Source organism: Ascaphus truei, chromosome 3 (assembly GCF_040206685.1).
Source record: "Ascaphus truei isolate aAscTru1 chromosome 3, aAscTru1.hap1, whole genome shotgun sequence".
NCBI lineage: Eukaryota > Metazoa > Chordata > Amphibia > Anura > Ascaphidae > Ascaphus > Ascaphus truei.
This window is the reverse complement of record NC_134485.1, coordinates 16,951,484-16,974,706: the sequence shown is the minus strand read 5'-3', so window position 1 is coordinate 16,974,706 and position 23,223 is coordinate 16,951,484. Positions and strand designations below refer to the sequence as shown.

The 23,223-nt window shown below is 42.8% G+C and overlaps 1 protein-coding gene across 1 annotated transcript; it reads right to left on the bottom strand.

The window, feature by feature from the left end:
• Positions 1-726: 726 nt before the first annotated feature.
• Positions 727-22,479, bottom strand: LOC142490871 (indolethylamine N-methyltransferase-like). The gene is made up of 4 exons (XM_075593286.1): positions 22,189-22,479; positions 17,978-18,153; positions 17,169-17,376; positions 727-1,513 (listed from the first exon to the last, which is right to left on the bottom strand). The coding sequence occupies exons 2-4, from the start codon at positions 18,120-18,122 to the stop codon at positions 1,084-1,086; spliced, it is 783 nt and encodes a 260-aa protein (XP_075449401.1). The 5' UTR covers positions 18,123-18,153; positions 22,189-22,479; the 3' UTR covers positions 727-1,083.
• Positions 22,480-23,223: the final 744 nt, after the last annotated feature.

Sequence of the window (23,223 nt, the reverse complement as noted above, 5' to 3'; positions counted from 1 at the left end):
TACCAAGGAGTGTTGGTTCTCTGATGAATACTGCCAAACACCCGATGACCATATAGCCAGAAAGCCCAGAATTCTTTGATGACGCTGTGGCTCTTATTTTATATACCATATTTCCTCGATTGTAAGACACACCATCGATTGTAAGACACACCATCGAGTTGGCCCTTACAATCGAGGAAAATTACTTTTTCACTTACCATGTTTCAGGAGAGATCCCATGTCAGCGGAGAATGAAGCGGGCGGCGGCGGCAGGAGAGGTCCCACATCTGCAGATGGTTGAAGATGGACAGCGGGCGGGAGTGTGGTCGGCGGCGGCAGGACAGGTCCCTAGTCTGCAGGTGAATGATGATAAGAAGACAGCGAGCAGGCGGGCAGGCGGGTATGCGGCGGCGGAAGGAGATCATAATGGCAGGAGAGTTGAGCATGAACAAAGCGGCATAGGGGAACGGCTTGAGAGGTTCACACTGTAACTGGAAGTCAGACACCGGTCAACTTCCGGTGTTACAGTGTGCACTTCCCAAGCCGTTCCCCTATGCCGCTCTGCTCCTGTTCAGCTCTCTTGCTATTATGATCTCCTGCTGCCGCTGCCACTGCACACCACCCGCTGTCTTCTTATCTTCATTCACCTGCAGACTTGGGACCTGTATTCCCTCCGCAATCCCGCAACACATTCCCACCCGCTGTCCATCTTCAACCATCTGCAGACGTGGGACCTCTCCTGCCGCTACTGCCGCCCTCCTCGTCCTCCGCTGACATGGGATCTCTCCTGAAACTGGGTAAGTGAAAAGAGGGGGTTAGTACTGTAAACACAAAAATATTTTTTAATACATCGAGTCTAAGATGCAACACGATTTCAGACAAGTGAAAATCGGAAAAAAGCTGCGTCTTAGAATCGAGGAATTCGGGTATGTATTTTGGAAGATTTGTGGATGGGGTTTAGTTGTTTTTGTCGCCCATCCATCCCCATAAAAAATTCTAAGTTAATTTATCCACTCTAAAGTATAAGGATGAAATCCTGGGATTCTACTCTATCTGTAGGGGATTTGAGGGTTTTTTTCCCCCTCTTATTACAAAAACTTTTTATTAAACCTCACCAACATTTTGAGCCCAAAAAATTCCTACCTTCTCATAATCCATCAAATCTGGGTTATTGTTACAGTTCTGAAGGTAAACACTTTTAATAACAAACCCTGCATCAGTAAGTGCTTTTCTGACAAATTCTTCATCACATTTCAAATAATAAAACTTGTGCTCACCAATCATGTAATAAGACATAGAAATGAACACATATAGTACCAGATGCCCTCCAACTTTTATCAGGGAAGAAACTTTCTTAAGGTTACTGCGATAAGCATCAAAATCTTTGCTCACAGCCTCCAAGTAGGCGCCGGTGAGGAGACAATCCACCTTTGGTAGAATCACTGGGTGTAGAGGGTTTTCTTTGGTGAAGTCACATATTAGAATACTCTTGATTGCTTTTCTTAATTGTTCTTCCTTTTCCTGCCACATCGCACTTGGGAAAAAAAAAATCTTATTACGCCTTAACATATTTATATACTGGTGCTTACATTCATGTTCATGCATTTGTCAGTTTAACTACAGTTAAACTAAGCGAGAGGAAAGAAAGAATCCCTATATTGTGGCACTTAGAGAGTGCACCCAAACTAAAACTTAATATTTATTGATTAATCTTAAAATGATAACTGTTTGGAATAACCATAGATGCAGGACAAATTGTTATTAAAATGAATAAAAAAATGGAGAGGTGGGGTAGTACATAGGGGGATTATATATAAACCCTATTGTCAGTCTATTAACCCTTGAAAGGTTTGTAAGTGTTTAGAGAAGTATCACACAGGTAAGTAAGATGAGGATAGTATTATATCCCTGATCCCTTGTGGGAGCAACCATAAGCTTACACAGGAGAGAATGAATATAGCTATACAGATAGATACATATGTTCAGGGAAGCTATAGAAATAGCCCCAAGTCTATCTATGTAGCTGATCTCTAACTCAATGTATTCAGACACAAACTCTTTATTAAACATTGACTGACACTAAAGTCTGGGTTCTGTTGCTGCCCACGAATGCAGTCTAAGAAGCACCCAGACGGTACACAGGCCCTCACCACTCCGACAAGCCGACGTCACGTGATGGTGACGTCAGACGTATCCTACGTACGTTTCACCGTGACGGGCTTCATCGGGGGCGGAGTCCAAGTGAAAACGGTAGGTTTATATACCATAATGTTGTCATGGTGATTGATCGATGCCAGCATACTATTGGTAGTGGCTCACGGCCAATCCTGGCTCACTACAGCTAGATACTCCCTCTGAGAGGGAGGGAAGTAGAAGGAGTACATTCCTCTATTGGAACGGCTCATATTACCATGATAACTGATGCCATCTTCCTATTGGTGGTTGCCGGCAGCCAATCATAGCCTCTAGCATGCAGACGCTCCCTCTAGAGGGGAGGAAGGTGGGAGGAACTAGTTCCTCTGAATCGGCTGCAATTGTCAGCCTGAGTTACACTGATAGAGTGAATACTTATTGCAGCATCGCTTATGTGGATATAATAGTCGGACAGGCAAACAATATATCGCATAAAACACTGGAGATGTATGTATATAATGGAGATATAACGATTTAGAGGTATAGGTGATCGTGTTATATATGTATAACGACTTATAGTCTATGCACTCATTTAATGTAAACACTCATTAGTACAGCCACATATCAGTAATAAAGGGTTATGAGTTATTCCCCAAATGAGTTCTTGGGGGGGGCACTGGAAACAACATCTGAGGTTTATAAGAAGGGGGTGTAAAGAAAACCCTCATTAATGCCATTAGGAGTCAAAGTGGACAAAGTGAAAATCCACCTTGACTCCTTTTGCAGAAGGATTTTATCCCAGTTGCCCCCTCTGTTGCTAAGAACAACCCTATCAATTCCCTGGAAAACGAGGGATTTCGTATTGCCTTGATGATGCTCTCTCACGTGTCTGGAGACCGGGGTGTCCGCACAGTTTTTTATGGAGCCAATATGCTCCAAGATGCGGCGACAAGGAGGTGAATGGCAGCTTAGAGTGTGAGCTCCATCCCCTCCGGCGTTTCAAATCGATCTAACTCCAGCAAAAACACTGCATCTGCATAATCCAGTATCTGCAGAACGTGTCTAAATATACAGACATGGCATCAACTAAGACTTTAAGAAAAAAAACACAGCCGGTGTCTACTTATTTTAAGAGCAAAGAGGCTGCCAGGGCTGACGTACCTGAATCTCCAGTGCAGACAGCATCAGCATCAGCATCAGCAGACCCAGAATTGGACTCCGCACCTGAAGAACCAGACGATATGGATATAATGAGACGTAAAGACATGAAGGAGTTTTGCACCAATATGCAACAATTCTTTAAGTCTGAGCTTTGGGCACTTCGGAAGGATGTGGACGCAATAGGGGAGCGTACGGCCGCTTTGGAACTCAGAGCAGATGAGACAGCTACATCCACAGCAGAAACACAGGCTCAAATATCCGCCTTAAAGGCACAGGTCACTTCCCTAGAGGATAAAATTGAGGACGCAGAGAACCGCGACCGGCGCTGTAACATTCGGCTGAGAGGGGTCCCAGAAGCTATAACTGACCCAGAGGAATTTACCTCGAGGTGGCTGGAACATATATTTCCAGACATGGCTGCCAGAGACCTAGTTCTTGACAGATGCCACCGGGCACTGAGGGGACGACCTCAGCAAGGAGACCCCCCAAGGGATGTGGTGCTTAGATTCCACTGTTACCGCACCAAAGAAAAAACTTGCCGAATAGCAAGGGAACTGAAGGTAGTGGAGTTTGAGAAAATAAAATTCCAAGTGTATCAGGATCTGTCACCTGCCACACTAGCAAAAAGGAGAGCAATGACCCCAGTTACCAGAACGCTAAGAGATCAAGAGATTAGATATCGCTGGCTGTTCCCATGTGCCCTCATGGTCTTTAAAAACGGAGTGGCACATATCCTCAAAAATATGGAAGACACTGAGGGATTCCTTAGGAGGGTCCTAGGATCAACTCAGAGTTCCCCTCGCCATGCGGCGGCTAAAGATGGCGCCCCCGCGCAGCCATGAGCTAACCCACGACGGATACACTGAGCCCTGCATGAAAGACCCTCCACTAGCCACAACCGCCAGAATCTACGGTATGGACCAACCCCAACACTGCCCCTCATGCCCTCGGGACCGTTTGTGACCCCTTCCGCAGCTCTCACCAGTCCCTGGAGAAGAGAATCAGCGCCCTACAACGCAGCAGGTCCTACTCACATTTTTTGCCGGCAGCCATCTTCCCCTGCTTCTTCCCTTGCTCCTTCCCCGAGGCGCGCGGGAACTTCACTGATCTTCGCGGGCTTGTCCAGTGACGTCATCACCCCGCACCGTCTTCCCGCGAGAGCTGGATCCCGGGCGCCTGCGCAGTAGAGGGAGGAAGCGGAGGCACCTGCTGCCTTCTCCAAGATGGCCGCCGAGGAGTGCTGCAACGAACGGGACCTCCGGCGCCTGCGCAGAAGAGGGAGGAGGCAGGGGCGCTTACTGCCCCTACCAAGATGGCCGCCGAGGAGCGCTGCCACACGCGGGATCCCGTCGCCTGCGCAGAGGAGAGAGGAGGCAGAGTGGCTTGCTGCACTCACCAAGATGGCCGTCGAGGAGCGCTGCTACACAGAATGAGGAGGCTGACGGGGACACAGGCATAGAGGAGCTCTAGGCGCGCTGCAGGGAAGTGTACATAGCAGCCTCCGCCTGTGCCCCAGAACTGTGGTCTCCCATATGCACATATCCATATACACGCATATAAAACATATTCAAACAATAAAAAGGATCTAAGGGAGGGAGGGAGGGGGGGGGAAGGAAGAGAGGGGGGGGGGAAGGAAGAGAGGGGGGGCAAAGGAGGAGAGGGGGGAGAGGAGAAGGGGGGGATGGGGGAGGAAGGAGGAGAGGGGATGCAGATGTACACACAATAAAAAGGATCTAAGGGAAAGGGGGGTGGGGGAGGAAGAAGGAGAGGGGGATGGAGGAGGAGGAGAAGAAGGGGAGTGGGAGAGAGGAAGAGAGAGAGATGGGAGGAAGAGGTGGAGTGAGGGGGGAGAGAGAAGAGGTGGAAGAAAGAGGAGGAGAGGGGAGGAAGAAGGGGGGGAGGAAGAAAAAGGGCAACTGGTTGGGTAAACAAAAAACAAGCCAATCCCACCACAGGGTTCATAATATAAGGTTTAAAAAAAAAAAATTAAATTACTTAAATCCCTCGACCACGGTCTAGAGAGACTAAACCCTATCACTCCCTATAAAGCGCTATCTGGGAAGCTAGACTCCCGACCTGAGATACCTTGGTGATGAGTACAGGAGCCGCTAAGATGCTGAACAACGTAGCCTCTGGAGGTATATAGATAGCGCAGACATAAGTGGGCAGGGAGACAGGTTATTTCCGCTACGTCTGTGGCACATGCACAGAGGGATCTCTGCATAGGGCTACTAGAAGACATGCAACTCACAATCTAAGAGGGGATAGGCTCTTTGGAGGGTATAGACAGACTGACGAGGATTAATCACTTGATAGGTTTGGCTCGGACTCACGGAGGGCAGGGTACATCTGTTCATCAGTGTAGATATCCTCATACATGGTAGAGTTACCCAGAAGAAAAGGGCTGCTATGGACATGATCATTTCAGACTGGAGTTATATGAGTTAACAGTCTCCAAGGAACTAAGTAGATGAGCTCCAAATTGGTAACGTGGTTCAGGGAGGGTGACAGAAGGTTAGACACAGGGCAAAGTTTTTCGTTATGTTTGGGAGGTGTTTATTGATATGCAGTTTCTGTTCCAGTTTCCATCGTTGAAGAGTTTAACGGAGTTACATATAGTAGCTGATTATGAAAAACACGCCGGCGGGATCCCCCGTATTGGCGTGCATGCATTTCCACTTTCGATCCCTGAGAAAGAGGGATCGCACACAAGTCCCAGGGAGGTCGGGTCCCAGCAAGACGGAGAGATTCCTCTATAAGACTGGACCAGGAGACCAACCCCATGGGCGCAAGAGACACACTCGGGGGCTCCCGAGGTGGATTCTTGTTTTTTTATTATTTGATGTCTCTGCCATATTGACGTTATATATGCATGTTATTTTTTGTTTCCTCCCTAATGTTTCTACCTACATGTGGTCCCCCATCCCCCGCCCTCCCACCCTCCCTTCCCCCCCTCCCCCTCCCACCTCCCACCCTCCCACATCTCCCTCCCTTCACCTCTCAGGGGAACATCGTCCACACCGTCAAAACACACAACAGATGGTACAGATGCGTCTCAGCACTACGGACCGGACATGCTCCAGGGATGGATTCTTAGGTGAGTCCAAAGATTTCACGAAGCTATCACACACACACTTTAATAAATGGCGTTGATACTTATTTCCCATAACGTACAGGGCTTTAACAACCTAACCAAACGGAAGTTGGCCTTTACAGACTATAAAAGGAAACATGCTGAAATCCTTTTTTTACAGGAGACACACTTTAGTAAATCAAGTACCCCTAAATATCTTGACAAAGATTTCACCCAGGTTTTCACATCAGCAGCAGCAGTCAAAAAACGGGGGGTAGCTATACTATTCCGGAACAGCATTCCGTTCGAGGTGCAGTTAACTAAACGTGATACGGATGGTAGATACATCATTGTTGTAGGAACAATTAGGGGGCAGAGAGTCACGTTGGCCTGCTTATACGCTCCCAGCGAGAAGAACACGATCTTTTTCGATACGTTTTTCAGAACCCTGAACTCAGTAGCCCAAGGGAGCGTCGTGCTCGCGGGTGACTTTAACATAGTCATGCAACCGCACATGGATAGGTCAGGGGTCGTGGGTCAGTACAACAAAGGAGCGGGTGTATCTTTGCGCCGGGGCCTCAAGACCAACCAGTTGTCAGATATATGGAGGGAACTACATCCGGCAGACAGGGATTACACTTTCTTCTCTCACCCCCATGGCTCGTACAGCAGAATTGATTACTTTTTTGTGTCCTGTCAACTGGTTCCTAAGGTTACCCGAGCAGGGATCCATGATATTTCATGGTCAGACCATGCACCAATAGAGCTAAGGTGCAATAATATCCGAACTGATAGACCTGGGACGAACTGGAAACTTAATGAATCAATCTTAAAAATACCGGAAATATGTGATGTTATTGGCAACGAGATTGACCAATTCTTTAATATCAATACGGGCTCTGTTGACTCACAGCTTGTCCTATGGGAAGCCCATAAAGCAACGTTACGCGGCACGTTAATAAACATCACAGCCAGACGAAAGAGAGAAAGAGAGTCCAAAATTATCAATCTCCAAAACAAATTACAGACTTTCTCCTCTAACCATAAAAAGAATTTAGACCCCAAAACCTTACAAGAGGTAAAAGATGTCAAAATTGAACTTAACATGCTACTAGCTTCCAGAGCTGATAATTCACTGAGTTGGTCAAAGAGAAAATTTTACGAGAAAGCGAACAGGCCGGATACAATGCTGGCCCGCATGCTAAAGGACAGGCAAGCTAAGTATAACATCCAAGCTATACGCTTAAAATCTGGTACCCCCACGTCTAATCCTCAGAAAATTGTAAACGAATTTGGCTCCTTCTATGAAACACTGTATAACGGTGAAAAAGTGGCACATAACTCTACAACGAGCGGTGCCCTAAGAGATTTCTTAGCCAGCTCGGAACTAGGGAGATTGACGGACACTGATAGAGCAGTTCTGAATGCTGACTTCACTATGGAAGAACTATCTCAGGCCATTAAAGAACTGAAGCCATCAAAGGCCCCTGGGCCTGATGGATTCTCAGGGCTTTACTATAAGAAATTTATAAAGCTGCTCGCCCCAAGGTTGCTCCGCATGTTTAACGCTATTTTAGCGGGAGCCCCCATCCCCAAGGAGATGTTAAAGGCGTCAATATCACTAATTCATAAAACTGGGAAAGACCCGCTAGACTGCAAAAGTTACCGGCCTATATCATTAATTAACACTGATGTTAAATTATACGCTAAATTATTGGCCAATAGACTTAGTCTCATCCTACCCAGACTTATACACCCAGATCAAGTCGGATTTATCAAGGGCCGGCAAGCAGCGGATAATACACGACGATTTATTGATCTGTTGGATTTGGCAAATAGTAAGGCAACTCAAAGCATGTTGTTAAGTCTGGATGCAGAAAAAGCTTTCGATAGGATAGACTGGCCATATTTAAAAGAGACGCTTGCGACATTTGGCTTTGGAGATCGGGTGAGTGAGGCGATTCTATCGCTGTACTCTGGCCCCACCGCCAGGGTCATACACCAAGGCTACCCCTCTCTGCCATTCCAAATAAAGAGTGGCACGAGACAGGGCTGCCCATTATCCCCGCTTTTATTTGCCCTATGTATCGAACCACTGGCGGCACAAATCAGAGGAAACCCAGACATCTCAGGGTTAAACGCATACTCCCAGACCCATAAAGCGGCCCTGTATGCGGATGACATCCTCTTGATTATCACAAAACCCCTTACATCCCTACCAAACCTCTTCGACCTACTAGATCGATTTTCTAAGGTCTCCGGCTTCAAAATCAATCATTCCAAATCGGAAGCCCTCAACATCAACCTCCCTAGACACATGGAGAAATTACTAAAATTGAATTTCAAATTTAACTGGCAACAAAACCACATAAAATACCTGGGTGTCCACATCACCAAAACTGTAAAAGACGTGTACAATGCAAATTACCCCAACCTGATTCGGACCTTAAAATCTGATTTACGGAAGTGGACATCCAAAAGGATATCCTGGATTGGACGTATCCATAGTGTCAAAATGAATTTACTCCCCCGTTTATTATACCTCTTCCAAACTCTCCCAGTGCCACTCAGTTGGAGGGACTTGCACTCACTTCAATCTGAAATATCCAAATTCATCTGGGGAGGTAAAAAACCGAGAGTAAGTAAATTAAATATGAAAAGATCTGTGGCGGCGGGCGGCCTGGCTGTACCCTGCCTGGTATCATATTACAAGGCGGCACAATTAAGTCAGATTGTACAATGGCATTCTAACCCAAAATTAAAGAGATGGGTGGAATTAGAAAATGCTGCATGTGCACCTCTGGAACTGAGCAGCTTAATTTGGTTACCTAAAACGGCGCGAAAATTTACCGCCATGCCGCTCTCCTCGATGACCAACTCAGTGTCAATTTGGGAGTCTACGAAATTTCGGCATTCCCTTACGACAAAAAATTCTATGGCAACACCCATTTGGAATAACCCTGATTTCGCTCCAGGTCTATCAGTCAGTAATATCTCAATCTGGAGACAGAGGGGCTACAATCGGATTAGAGATCTGGAGGGTCACGACAGAAAAATCAAAACATTCGACCATATCAGGGAAGAAAAAGAGATCCCTCACTCAGAATTCTTTAGATACCTCCAGATCAGGGCATTTTATAACAAACTTGCCCCATACCCCCTATTAACATCTTTCGAAAAGCTCTGTCTGGCTGAGACCGACACGAAGGGACTTACATCTCAGCTATACGGAGAAGTGATCAGTTCTGGTGAACATGAGCAGCAGATACCCTCATTCCGTTCTCAATGGGAAACAGATCTGGGAGAAAACTTAGAAGATGAAGAATGGAGCGCCATATATATGGCCACAGCGAAGAGCTCCATATGCACCACGCTCAAGGAGAACGCATATAAAGTCCTAATGCGATGGTACCTCACCCCACTGAAATTATCAAGGTTTGTGCCGGGTTCCTCTCCCCTGTGCCCCCGCCAGTGCGGAGGAACAGCCGACCTGTTACATATGCTGTGGTCTTGTCCACGGATCTCTCCACTGTGGGAGGCGATTAGACATTGGATAATGAGACTGTTCGATCTCACCATTCCCCCAGACCCGTGGTTGTTCCTACTGAACAGGCCATTGACGGGCCTTTCCAAAACAAATAACAAACTAATTGCCCATTTTGCAATTGCAACGCGGTGCGAGATCGCAGCATTATGGAAACAATCTGATATTCCAACCATCCCAAAGATTCGGAATCGAATTTGGTTCATTTGCCAGATGGAAAAATTAACGAGTTTAGTTAATGATACTGGTGACAATTTTCTAAAAGTCTGGACGCCTTGGCTGGCACAGACAGATATCCCGGGGATTGAGAGGTCCTCAATATGGCTCTAATAACAGTAGGTGCGTTCTCCTTGGGAGGGGCTTACAGGAAGTATTCTATTCACCCAGGACCCCTTATAGCAGCATTATAACATAAGTAATAAGAGAGACGACTCAGCTTGCAAACATATGTGATGCTTAGCACGGAGTCACGTGTCGCACCTACTACCAACGCACTCCCCCTACCTCACCCCCAACCTACCCCTTTCCCCTCCCCATCCCGCCTCAACCTTCCTTTTTTTTTTTTTTTTCTTTTTCTGTGAGTATGTATTGTCTCCCCTTTTAAGTTGAGTTATATGTGTCTGTTTGTCCATTTAAGTAGAGTCGGCTTGGACTATATAGTCCACACCAAAGTACCCAGAAGACCGGGTCCCGAAGCACAGCAGGGCCTCGTTGTTACTTATATAATTGTTAAAATATTGTTTGCATACAAGACAAAAGTATTCTGTAATGTATTTTATGCTGTCTTGATTCAATAAAATTTAAGTTATAAAAAAAAAGATGCGGCGATGAAATTCCCTACCGGTTTTTCCAACATATTGTAAATTGCAACAACATGTGATCAAGTAGACAATTTTGGTGGATTTACAATTAAAGAAACCCCTTGTAGTGTATTCCTTGCCATTGATAGTGTGTTTCTTACTGACCTTGATATACTGACATGCCTTGCATGAGCCACATGCATAGGTACCCTGTGGTTTTGGTGGAAGCCATGTGTGTGGGGGATTGATTTTTTTCTTGGCGAAATGGCTGTGAACCAACGTGTCTTTGAGGTTACGTGACCGTCTGCTCACCATGGATGGCTCACTATTCAAAACTTCATTCAGGTCAGGATCTTAAGGTAAAATGTGCCAATGTTTGGAGTAGATGTCTTTAATATTCCTCCATTGTGCACTATAAGTACCTATGAAGCGTACAAGTTTTTTATCCTCAGATTTTGTCTTACATTGCAGAAGTGATTCTCTTGGTGTAATTAGGGCTCTATGATATGCCTTTTTATGGTCTTATGGCTATACCCCCTTTGGAGAAATTTCTGACGCATCAATTCTGCATGTGTTTTAAAATCATTAATGTCTGAGCAGTTTCTCCTAATACGTAGGAACTGTCCTGTGGGTATCCCTTTAATGAGGGACACAGGATGATGACTGTCTGTTATAGCTATTCGTAGCTGTTTTCTTAGTGTGGGTACTTGTCGTGATTGATCCATCTGCATTAATGCTGATGTGTAAATCCAGGAAAATTATGCTTTTGTCACTTTTTTTGTCTCAAATTGTGTGTATTGGTATTAAGGATGTCTACGAACACATTTAATTGGGTCTGACTTCCTTTCCAGAGAATACACACGTCATCAATGTAATGCAGCCATAAAATGATGTTCTCCGTGTACTCCTGTAAAACATCACTCAAGATAGTTTGTTTCTCCCACCACCCCAGGTACAGGTTCGCATAAGTGGGGGCACAAGTTGTCCCCATGGCGGTACCCTGTACCTGGAGGTAGATTTTATCATTAAACAAAAAATTATTATGTGTAAGAACAAAATTCAAGAGATCACATACAAACTCGTTGTGTTTTGAATGTAAGCTCCGTCTAGTACGTAGAAAATATGATGTTGCCTGTATACCAACCGGATGTTGTATGCTGGTATATAAAGATTCTACGTCTAGACTACATAGGAGGGTGCCTTTTTCAACCGTTATCCCCTCTAATCTACGCAGCACATCTTGAGTATCCCTGACGTAAGATGGCAAAGTCAGAACAAATGGGCGTAAGACCTTATCAAGGTACACACTAGGTCCTTCTGTTATATTACCTATTCCGGATACGATAGGTCGTCCGGGAGGAGTAGACCTATTTTTGTGTACCTTGGGAAGTGTATTAAAGGTCGCCGTTTGTGGTGTTAATGAGGGTTTTCTTTACACACCCTTCTTATAAACCTCAGATGTTGTTTCCAGTGCCCCCCCCAAGAACTCATTTGGGGAATAACTCATAACCCTTTATTACTGATATGTGGCTGTACTAATGAGTGTTTACATTAAATAAGTGCATAGACTATGGGGCCTATGCAGAGAGCAGCGCTATTTCGAAATTCGCCATTTTTTGGAGAAAATCGCGCAGAAAGCAGCAGAAAATGGCGAGTTCCGAAAAACGCGCCAATTTTTCTTTTCTATTTGTAAAACTCGCCTCGCGGCTGGCGAGAACCTCAATCTCGCCAGTTTTAAAAATATCCTAATGCAGAGAGGCGCGAACGGCATCTAGCGGCTGTTCGCGCCAATAAAATGGCGCGATTGTCTCCTTTTTGCCTCGCCAGAAAAAATTGGCAAGAAGCTGCCGCTCGCGGCCATTGCAAAGGGAAAAAAAAGGCGCGAATTTGTTTTTACACGTTTCTGAAGCGCGCATCTCGCCAATTTAAACTCGCCACACGCATCCATGTTAAACATAGCAGAATTCGCACTTTTCTGCATATGGAGAATAAAACTCTCCAAAAAAACTACTTTTTAATAAATTCGCCAATTTTAAAATTCGCTGCTCTCTGCATAGGCCCCTATGTCGTTATACATAAATAACACGATCACCTATACCTCTAAATCATTATATCTCCATTATATACATACATCTCCAGTGTTTTATGCGATATATTGTTTGCCTGTCCGACTATTATATCCACATAAGCGATGCTGCAATAAGTATTCACTCTATCAGTGTAACTCAGGCTGACAATTGCAGCCGATTCAGAGGAACTAGTTCCTCCCACCTTCCTCCCCTCTAGAGGGAGCGTCTGCATGTTAGAGGCTATGATTGGCTGCCGGCAACCACCAATAGGAAGATGGCATCAGTTATCATGGTAATATGAGCCGTTCCAATAGAGGAATGTACTCCTTCTACTTCCCTCCCTCTCAGAGGGAGTATCTAGCTGTAGTGAGCCAGGATTGGCCGTGAGCCACTACCAATAGTATGCTGGCATCGATCGATCACCATGGCAAAATTATGGTATAAAAACCTACCGTTTTCACTTGGAATCCGCCCCCGATGAAGCCCGTCACGGTGAAACGTACGTAGGATACGTCTGACGTCACCATCAGATGACGTCGGCTTGTCGGCGTGGTGAGGGCCTGTGTACCATCTGGGTGCTTCGTAGACTGCACTCGTGGGCAGCAACAGCACCCAGACTTTAGTGTCAGTCAATGTTTAATAAAGAGTTTGTGTCTGAATACATTGAGTTAGAGATCAGCTACTTAGATAGACTTGGGGCTATTTCTATAGCTTCCCTGAACATATGTATCTATCTGTATAGCTATATTCATTCTCTCCTGTGTAAGCTTATGGTTGCTCCCACAAGGGATCAGGGATATAATACTATCCTCACCTTACTTACCTGTGCGATACTTCTCTAAACACTTACAAACCTTTCAAGGGTTAATAGACTAACAATAGGGTTTATATATAATCCCCCTATGTACTACCCCACCTCTCCGGTTTTTATTAATTTTAATAATTTGTCCTGCATCTATGGTTATTCCAAACAGTTATCATTTTAAGATTAATCAATAAATATTAAGTTTTAGTTTGGGTGCACTCTCTAAGTGCCACAATATAGGGATTCTTTCTTTCCTCTCACTTAGTCTATTATTTATTCCCTGTGAGCACCACCCTTCCCTTATACTGTTTGGGGTATTAATCCCTCTTCATTCGCTTGAGCAGGGTATATCTGCCAATACTATAATCTGCAGATGATACTTGGTTTATATATCTAACTACAGTTAAAGTCATATTTACTAAAACCGTGGTCAATTTTTTTTTTTACTGTTTTTGGAGTAATGTGTATTACTGTTCTTGTTAATAGATACAGGCAAATACTTAATAAGCAGCAATGCCATAAGACACATTTCAGAAACTTTATTTCCCAGATAAGTGAATGGGCTATAAGGTTTCTTCCAGTCCAGGAAGGTGCTTTATTGCATGGACCCGCTTAGTAATATAGTCCACTACAAATAATTTGCTGGGTAACCTCAATGTGCATTTGCCTAAATCACTAGGAATGTATGGGTAATGTTAAAATATATTCAAGAAGGATATTTCCATATATTAGAGATAATAAAACACGTTGACATTTACTTATTAAGCAGTGTTATTGCATTAATCACCTTTCAGCACTGGAATGGGCTTTAATGGGAAGATGCCCCATGGAATAGAACTGCTTAGTATATAGGGGTCTATAATGGTTATTTGTTAAACATTGATATTGCCTCAAGTTGCACTATTGCAGTTTAATGAATAACCAACAAAGCTTCTATAATCATCCATATTTTTAACAGTCAGACTCTTTAGTCTCTACTTGGTCTCCTAACATATTTCTGTATTCTAAGGCCAAGATCCACAAAAAGGTGCTAAGCTTTAGCACACCTTAATTCCCATTCATTTGTGGATTGAGCCTAAGTTTCTAAATATATAGGGTTTTCTGAACTGTTGAGCAGAGCCAAGGTCAGAGAGGGTACCTATGTGAACACAATGCACTGGAGATCTATGTTAGGATTTGTATTTGTTGCTGATGTGATACTGTGACGGTGAAGGGGTAACCAGACCAATAATAAAGGTAATATGCCCGGCTGGATGCCCCTAAGCCTTGTTGGGGATAAAGGGGGTTAACTATATGGTCACCGTAATGCCATGTATTCTCTGTATATCACCTGTGATGTCCCCTGAGTCATACCGTAGAAATGGGGTGTCAGTTCTGCAGCTCAGAACCTAGCTGCAGTCTTGGTAATATATACCGTATGGTGTAGAATGTGCCCGCTAAGCAGAGGGCGCTTCTAGCGCTGTGGAAAGAGTTAATTGAATAAGTGTGCCTGCGGTGACAGGCTGCATTGTAGCCCTGAATCACTTCCTAAACCGCAAACCGCTCAGGGAATGCCTTAACCACAAACTCAAGTTGATAAGTGGCTTGCGGTCTTGTTGAAGTGGCAGATTGCAACAATGTATCCTGCGGGCTCGTTAACCAATTAAGGTCAATTGCTAAAGTTCTCTGCGGTTATTGAGCCCGAAAAGCAATGCAACATTCTATGCCGGCTTCTCACACCGCAGAACGATTATAAGTCAAACGCAGACCACATGACAGAGCCCATTCTATTAAGGGGCTAACTTGCGTTAAGAGTGAGCTAGCACTCTAATTTTTGAAATGCAGATGGCTAAGAAACAATCATACACATACATGTTGTTATAATACCACCAACTCATATAGAAACCACATATGAGAATAAGCGTTGTTTTAGGTATTTTAAAAAATGAAGACAGGAACCCTTTCCTGTGAGCCCGGCAGTGAATCCATTAACATGCGCATATGTTTGGGATAAATGAACTGAGGGATTTCCAACTCCGTACTTCAAAGGGGACTCTGCTGGGCTGCCGCCCCAATGTCTAGAGAGGTCCGGAGTTGAAAGCCTAAGAGACCCTAAAGTGTCAGGGAGGGCAGGATCCAGTAAAGTACCCTGTACCGGTGTAAAATCCTGGCCAGCAACAAATGGTAGCCGAAGCCCAGACTTACTGTCGCCAGGTAAGGGGTTGGGTCCCGTATGCTAAGCGGCATAGGTGCTAGGTTAGCGCATGCAATTAGCAGACTGGGAAGCCACCTCTGCCAGGTTTATGAGCTACTGGCAAGTCTGGGATAGGTGGGAAAAGTTATTCCCACGGGGGGATTGGCTGTACGGGTTAAATATAGGCCTATAAGAATGATTCAGATTCACCTAAGATTCAGCTAAGAAACATCTTAAGATTCAACCAAGGTCCATTCCAGCTTCAGTGGAGTTCCGGAGTGTGAGGGGTTAAAACATTGTAACCAAGGATTGCACCCCTCTTCCAGATTTCGTTTGAACTAAGGATTCCCGAACGAATCCTATAAGGACTCAACGAAAAGTTTTCCTTCGGCAGAGATAAAGGGGCTGCATTCCGCGCCCCCCGCCAAGGACTGTCGCACAGCTCTATTCACGCATCACCCCGCTCCTGTGCAGTGGTGCCCAGAGAATTGGTTTTCCGGTTATTCATTCTGTGGACATTATATTTAGTTTCCCCATCCCAGTAAGTGTATATTGACTGTAATTGTGAAGAATTGTGTGTTTGTCTTAAAAGGAAATAAATTACAATTTATTTTACCCTCATTGTTGTGCTCAATCCAGAATCCCGGTTTTGAGGTTTTAATAAGACCTGGTCTCCCGTGACAGATACTTTCACCATTTTTTGATCAATGTTTTGGAAGGTCATGCACTGAGTACTATGTTAAGTAACTTGCCAAACATACTGTACATCATATTTACAGTTAGACATACACAATCTTAGCAAGCTCAAAACCCAGACCCACCATATTATATAATTCATTGTGTCAACTGGAGCTACTGCGAAAGAAACCTCAAATATACCACAGTAAAAAAAAAGACCCAATGCACATCCAATATGGCAAATTATTTAGTTCAATTTTATGTTTTTTCTTATCAAACATATGGGTCATTTAGCTTAATCTTATGGCCTAAAAGTGTCAAGTCTGCAGACACGTCAAGGTAGACCCTGTAACTATTACATACATATTGCCCAGGACATACTTGAAAACGAGCGGTAACTCTCAATGTATTACTTCCTGGTAAAATATTTTATAAATAAATATTCATATATTATCTTTAACTGGCCATGTTAATTTAATGCAACCATGTATTATTCTAAATCGGTGCCCAAAACATTCTTGGAAACGAGAGGTTACTCAATGTATTACTTCCTGGTAAAACATTTTTTATAAATAAACACATTAAATTTTGGCACCAAATCAATAGGTTGTAGAAAAAGAAGCTACTGTATGTTGTGCTATAGTCTGTTGGATTTAACTTTAGCACAGAAGAAGATGGCTGGTGTAATAAAAACAATGAAAAAAAAATCCCTGTCTGTTGGGTTCTTGTAGCAATTGCTGTTATTCACCTTACCTTTTACCTTCCAACTCACAAAGTAATTTGGAAGTGTGAGACCAATCAAAGGCGCCTGGCTCCTTATTCAGCCACTTTTCAAAATCTTTCTTGGCATTTTCATTGGATTCTACCACAATGATCTCCTTAAAGATCTCACAGGCCGGCAAGAGTTGAAGTACACATGGACTATTGGTGATATCCATTAATGTTTTTCCTGTCACTTCACCTGCAGAAAATATAATATTATCCGCATTTCAAAGTCCAACAAAACATTATGCAACAAAGGCAACATTCCCAAGAATTCACCAAAAAAAAATGTTTAAGTTATTTTTGGAAATGTCATATATATACATTTTGCAAGTAAAGAGTAGAATTCCTTAGGTATGTTAATGCATACAAAAAGTTTCACAAACAGGTGAACATCTTGGCGAAATGTTGACGAACCAAACTTGGACACATTCTCTAGCCGCATGCTGATAGCCAGGGGGCACTAAACTGGAGCAAACTACTTGATACATTGATATAAGGTACTTTACTTACTCTACTTAGACTCCCTTGGAGATGATAACACCCAAGTCACAACAAAGGTGGTTCCCCAGAGAGTCTCCTCACTATGCTTCCCCTTCACTGCTCCTATCCACTAAGCCAACGTGGACCGGGTGAACATCATCAGGAGAAGACAGACACAAAATAACTGGCATTTGTCAGCACATTTTAGTTCTATGTTTTATAAGCAACACCACATATTAATGTCACTTAAGAAGATCCTAGGTATGTCCCTTTGTATTTTGTATACCCTTAATAAAAATGGAATATACTGTACATACCTGAACTGAATATTTTATAAAATGTTCTTACAACAAAGTCTTGCATGTCCTCTGCTTTAACACTTGTTTCTGAAAAATATGTTTCTGTTACCAATCCTGGATCATATTCTTCATCATGGTAGTCTTTATGGCCACTGGGGTCCATGTTGTCTTGCTGAGTAGAAGCTGTAGCCTTTCTGAAATAGTTTAGTTATCAGCTGAGCTGGTATATGTACAGATATGAGCTAATTTAAGTCTGCTGAGCGTCTATTTGCTTTTTCAAATAGTTATTAAAGTAAGGGCATGATGACTGCTGTTTGCTAAAGAGATGCCTCCAGTAAACATTTTGGTCACAAGTAACAAAAGTAAATGTGTTCGTTAACCATTCACCGTGCTGCATGCCACCCATATTTTATTTATCAGTATACAGTAGATATTTACAATATGAGAGAGCATATTAACAGAGCTTCAGGAATGAGATTCTAAGGCTGCGCTTATTGTATAAGTGACGCGACGGAGCGACGGCTTGGCTGCAATTGCTGGAAGTCACGTCAATTTGATTTTTGCAGCGACCGCAGTGTGTCACTGTCGCGGCGACAGCGCTATAAGCGCAGCCTAATGCTCAAAATCCATGCCAGATATTTCCACTACTTTGTGACGCTAACCAGAAGAGACATGCAAATCTTTTTACAGGAGGTCGCAAACTACGAGAAATGTACTTTTTATTCATTTTTTATAAAGCCGTGGCTCAGTCAAAGTTCTGTCTGATATGAAAGCTCACTAATTTGGCAAAACTATTAGCTCATTTCACACGGAATTGAATTTGTGGACAAATGTTGTGAATGCATTTTGGACAGTTTTTCAAATCTCTAGTCACAATGATATGCAATAACACTGACATTTAATGTAACTAGATTTCCCTCATGGTTTGAGGGAACTATCGATGCAATAAATCGGAAATGTCCCTTACATACAGTATGCAAATATTACATTTTACTATTTAGCTAATCTATTCCTAAACCTGAAGCACGCCTCTGATATCTTTCATCAAGATGGCTGGCTACATGCTTCAAATTCAATAAACACACAATCCCAGCAAGCTCTAACCCCAGAACCCACCACATCATATATATATATATATACACACACACACACACACACACATACACATATATACACAAAGAAAAAGGATATAACCTCGCATCCACTCCAACAATATATTGGTCACCATAAGCCAGTGTATAATGGAAAAGTTTCCATAACAGGCGCTGCTCACGGGTCAGTCATAGTTAAATGGCAAGAAGAGGAAAGAAACCCGCTTGGGAGCACTCAGGTATACCGTATAAGAAATAACAATTTATTAATTGACACAAAGAGAAATAGGTAACAGTACAAAAATATTTTTAAAATAGGCTAGGACCCCTGACACGAATACTACCCAAAAGAAACACTGTTGCATTAAGAAGGGGTAAACTATTAGTGTGAACCCCAATGCCTAGTGTAGACAAGAAGGTAAGAATCACTTTGATATGCAAAAAACTCTTTGACAGGCTATTTCAAATTCCAAATTAATGAGACATGCATCTGATGGAATAGGTCCCCAAGGACATGGAGTGATTAGCCAGTATCTAAAATACTTCCTCATCAAGCATAAATTCTGCCTCTTAAAAGCAGATATAAAATCCAGATCCACAGCTATTTATGTCTCTGTGGAAAACTGGTTGTTGAGCTCTGAGGATCAGTCTATACAAAGAATAACACGCATGTAACATGAAAAATACGTGCTCTCAAACGAGTGCAGAGTTAAATAGCCTGTATATTTCACACATAAATATCAAAAGCATTCAATGTCCAGAAAAATGATCTCAGCAATGTTCGGTAGCATAGTTACGTGACTGTATAATCCAGGGGTCCTGTGTGTGTGTGTGTGTGTGTGTGGCTGTGTGCGTGTGTGTGCGTGTGCGTGTGCGTGTGCGTGTGCGTGTGTGTGTCAAAAGGAGTGCTCCTGAGCGTGGCCAAATGTATACAACAAAATACATAAATACCCAATGCTACATCCAATGTGTCAAAATACATACAGTAGTTACATACTTCAATGTTAGTATTCTCATGAGTAAGGGTCATTTAGTTTAACCCTTTGGCCAAGGCGTCATAAGCCTGCAGCCACTTCACATCATGACCAGTATGCAGGTCCTAGCACTACCTGTGAAAATTCTCACTTACCTCTGCAGGAGGGAGAATGGCCTCAGTGGACTTGTCCTGAACAGGAACCTGTGATATATTATTGATAAATGAACTATGGTTCTATTAATATGAATGGATTGTGTATATAGTGCTAAAAGTGCATAAAGTGACAGAATACAAAATTGAATAACATATAAATATTACAATAGAAACTAATAAGCTATACTAAAACACAACCAAGTTAATATGAAAAAAAGTGCAAAAAGTGCTGAAGAAAAAGAAAAAAATATATATAAAGTCCAACCAGTCCTTCAACAGTTTAGTCCATAATGGTAGGTATTGGATGTAGATAAAGGGGTCTTCGGCTGCTCTCACACGGGGTAAACCACCTCCACGGATATCTAAAAACAGAAAAAAAGAGAGAGCGCACGCCCCATAGCATAACACTGTTGTTTATTGTAAAAGAAGGGAAGGGGGGATTGGAATCGCACTCACAAGGTTAAAATGAATAAAAGGCAGTTTGTGAATTCATATCACCACCATCCGGTTCTGTATATAGGAAAACGTCTCTGTGGACTCCTCCAGGACTGCCGAACGAGATCACAGTGAACCAGGTATCAGGGGCTCCGTTTGCCGTCTGTATGCTGTCCGGAAATCAGCTCTCCACTTGCAATGGCCGCTCGTTGTATTCCCACGCTAGGTTTGGCCTCGTGCGCGTGCGCAGCGTCGTCGTGACGTAATTGCGCTGTCAGTTTCCCTGACGCGTTTCGTCACCAACGGGCGACTTTCTCAAAGGGCTGATGATGTATGGAATCTAGTCCTGCCCATTTATAGCCAGTCCATTGCTAGGCAACCAATAACAGGGTAATTGTTTAACCTATCTCCTGCTGATAAGCTGGTATTAATTAAGGCACCAAATATATACATGACTAGCTATATAAAGGCAGAATAAGGACAAATATAAAAGGGGAATGGACATAAAATACATGAAGGATCTCAAAAACAAGATTCTTGTAATATGAAGAACATACTTAAAGCTCAAATAAACTGTAATTACATATAACACATAAATACCTATAATTCATTAATACCAAAAATTCATTATATTACAATGTATAACATATAAATTGGTTTCTATTTGATTTCCTGATTGGAGGGCTAACATAAAAATTAAAAAAAGGAATACATACACTCCTAATGATTATCAATTATTCTACTATGCCTTGTATCAGAGATTATATATACATTTAATAAAAAAACATTACATAAAAATAAAAATAAAAATAAATTTAAAAATGAAAATAGGTATATAATAACAAATACAAATTGCACATAGAATAAGATAACCCCTAAATCCTAATTCAAACATATATATATATATTATGACTAAAAAGGAGGGAGAGTAGGGTCAAAAAGGTGCACTCAAATGCTGAATTATGAAAAATAGAAATGGACTTTATTAACAAAGAGTATAAAAAACACAAAAGACAGACCCACACAAATCACATGTCAGATCGCTATGCGACACAACGTAAAAACATCAAAGAGGTACAATTGGTCTGATAAGAGCCAAAGCAGGGTAACAATATATCATTACAAATATAACATAACAGAACTAGGGGAAAAATATTTCTCCCCAAGTAATGTTTACTGAGATCGGCCGATCCAGAACAAGAGTAGTAATGAATATAAATGGTACGTAGATACAGACCACAAGGAAAAGATTGGATATATATTGTAGTAAATATACATAAACCTCTTAATGATGATGAGAGATAGTTAGGCACATAGCAAGAAATACATAAAGTTGTGACCCTTAAATGTGCTGTAAATCAGCTGAATAAAGTGATGCCCAAATTGAGCTGCACATGTAAGATAAGTAGCAGCAGTGGTAGATCTATAAAGTGCACTGGTAGCGCTCATATAAAGTCCCCTGAGATACAGAGCTCAAAAATAATGAGCAGTGGTGGTGTGTGAATAACACAGGGACATAGAGCACTGCTGTGTGTGGTGTGCACAAAGCACTGAGGAAATCCAGTGATAAATACCAGCGTTACTCAGTCAGGCAGCAGGAGAATCAGATGATAAAGACCAAAGTCTTGCAGTGGGACATCAGCAGTAAAATGGAGCAAAGTCTCACGCAGTATGGTAAGGCACACGGGTCACAGGATGGAGGGGTGCTGTCACAGCTCTGCTCCTACGGCCGTTTCGCCAAAAAGGCTTCTTCCGGGAGCATACAGTGTCAGCATAAACAAACACTCTTAAAGGGCTCCGTTTTCCCGCCAAAAGTTCACTCGTGACCAACAGCCAATAAGAAATTCTGAAAAATAGAACCGTGTCAGCTGTTGCTATGTGGAAATGAGCAGAACTTTGGAGGCAGTAATCCTTAAAGAGACAGACATAAAAAGACACAGGAAGTGGCATAATGTGATTAAAAATCAGCATAATTGCTAAGCAGAGTGTTGTAAAGCAAGGAGGCATGAATAAAAATATAAGTAAAGCTAATTTGAAGAGTGATTAAATTGACAGTATCTTGAAGAATGTCCAATGAAATGGCATTATACTAAGTTAGATACCAAGTATTGACAATACTACACAGAGACATAAAATATGGAGGATCAAAGGAGAGATGAACCATAAGCTGTGATTGAGACTTAATAAAAGATTTCTAGGGAAAGCAGGGTAAGTTCCATAAAACAAGACAGAAAACAAGACAGAGTCTCTAAATGAGTGAAAAGCTAAAGGAACATTGCAAAACTGAGGTAATCATTTAATCCAGTTGGAATCATGGTCCCTAATTGAACTATCCATCTGCATTCTTTTTGCAGTAGGAGCTGCTCCACATTACCGCAGCGGATGCCTATGTTGATTTTATCAATGGCAAAGGCCACCAGGGATGAGGGGTCAGAGTTGTGCACATCACGAAAATGGCGTGCCACACTGGTGATTTTTTTGAAGCACGCCAGGTCTTTAGTTGCATTTTTAATGTTACGTGTGTGCTCCAAAACCCTTACACGAAATTCCCTGGTGGTCATGCCAATGTAAATCAGACCGCAGGGACAGTTCAGATGGTAGATGACATT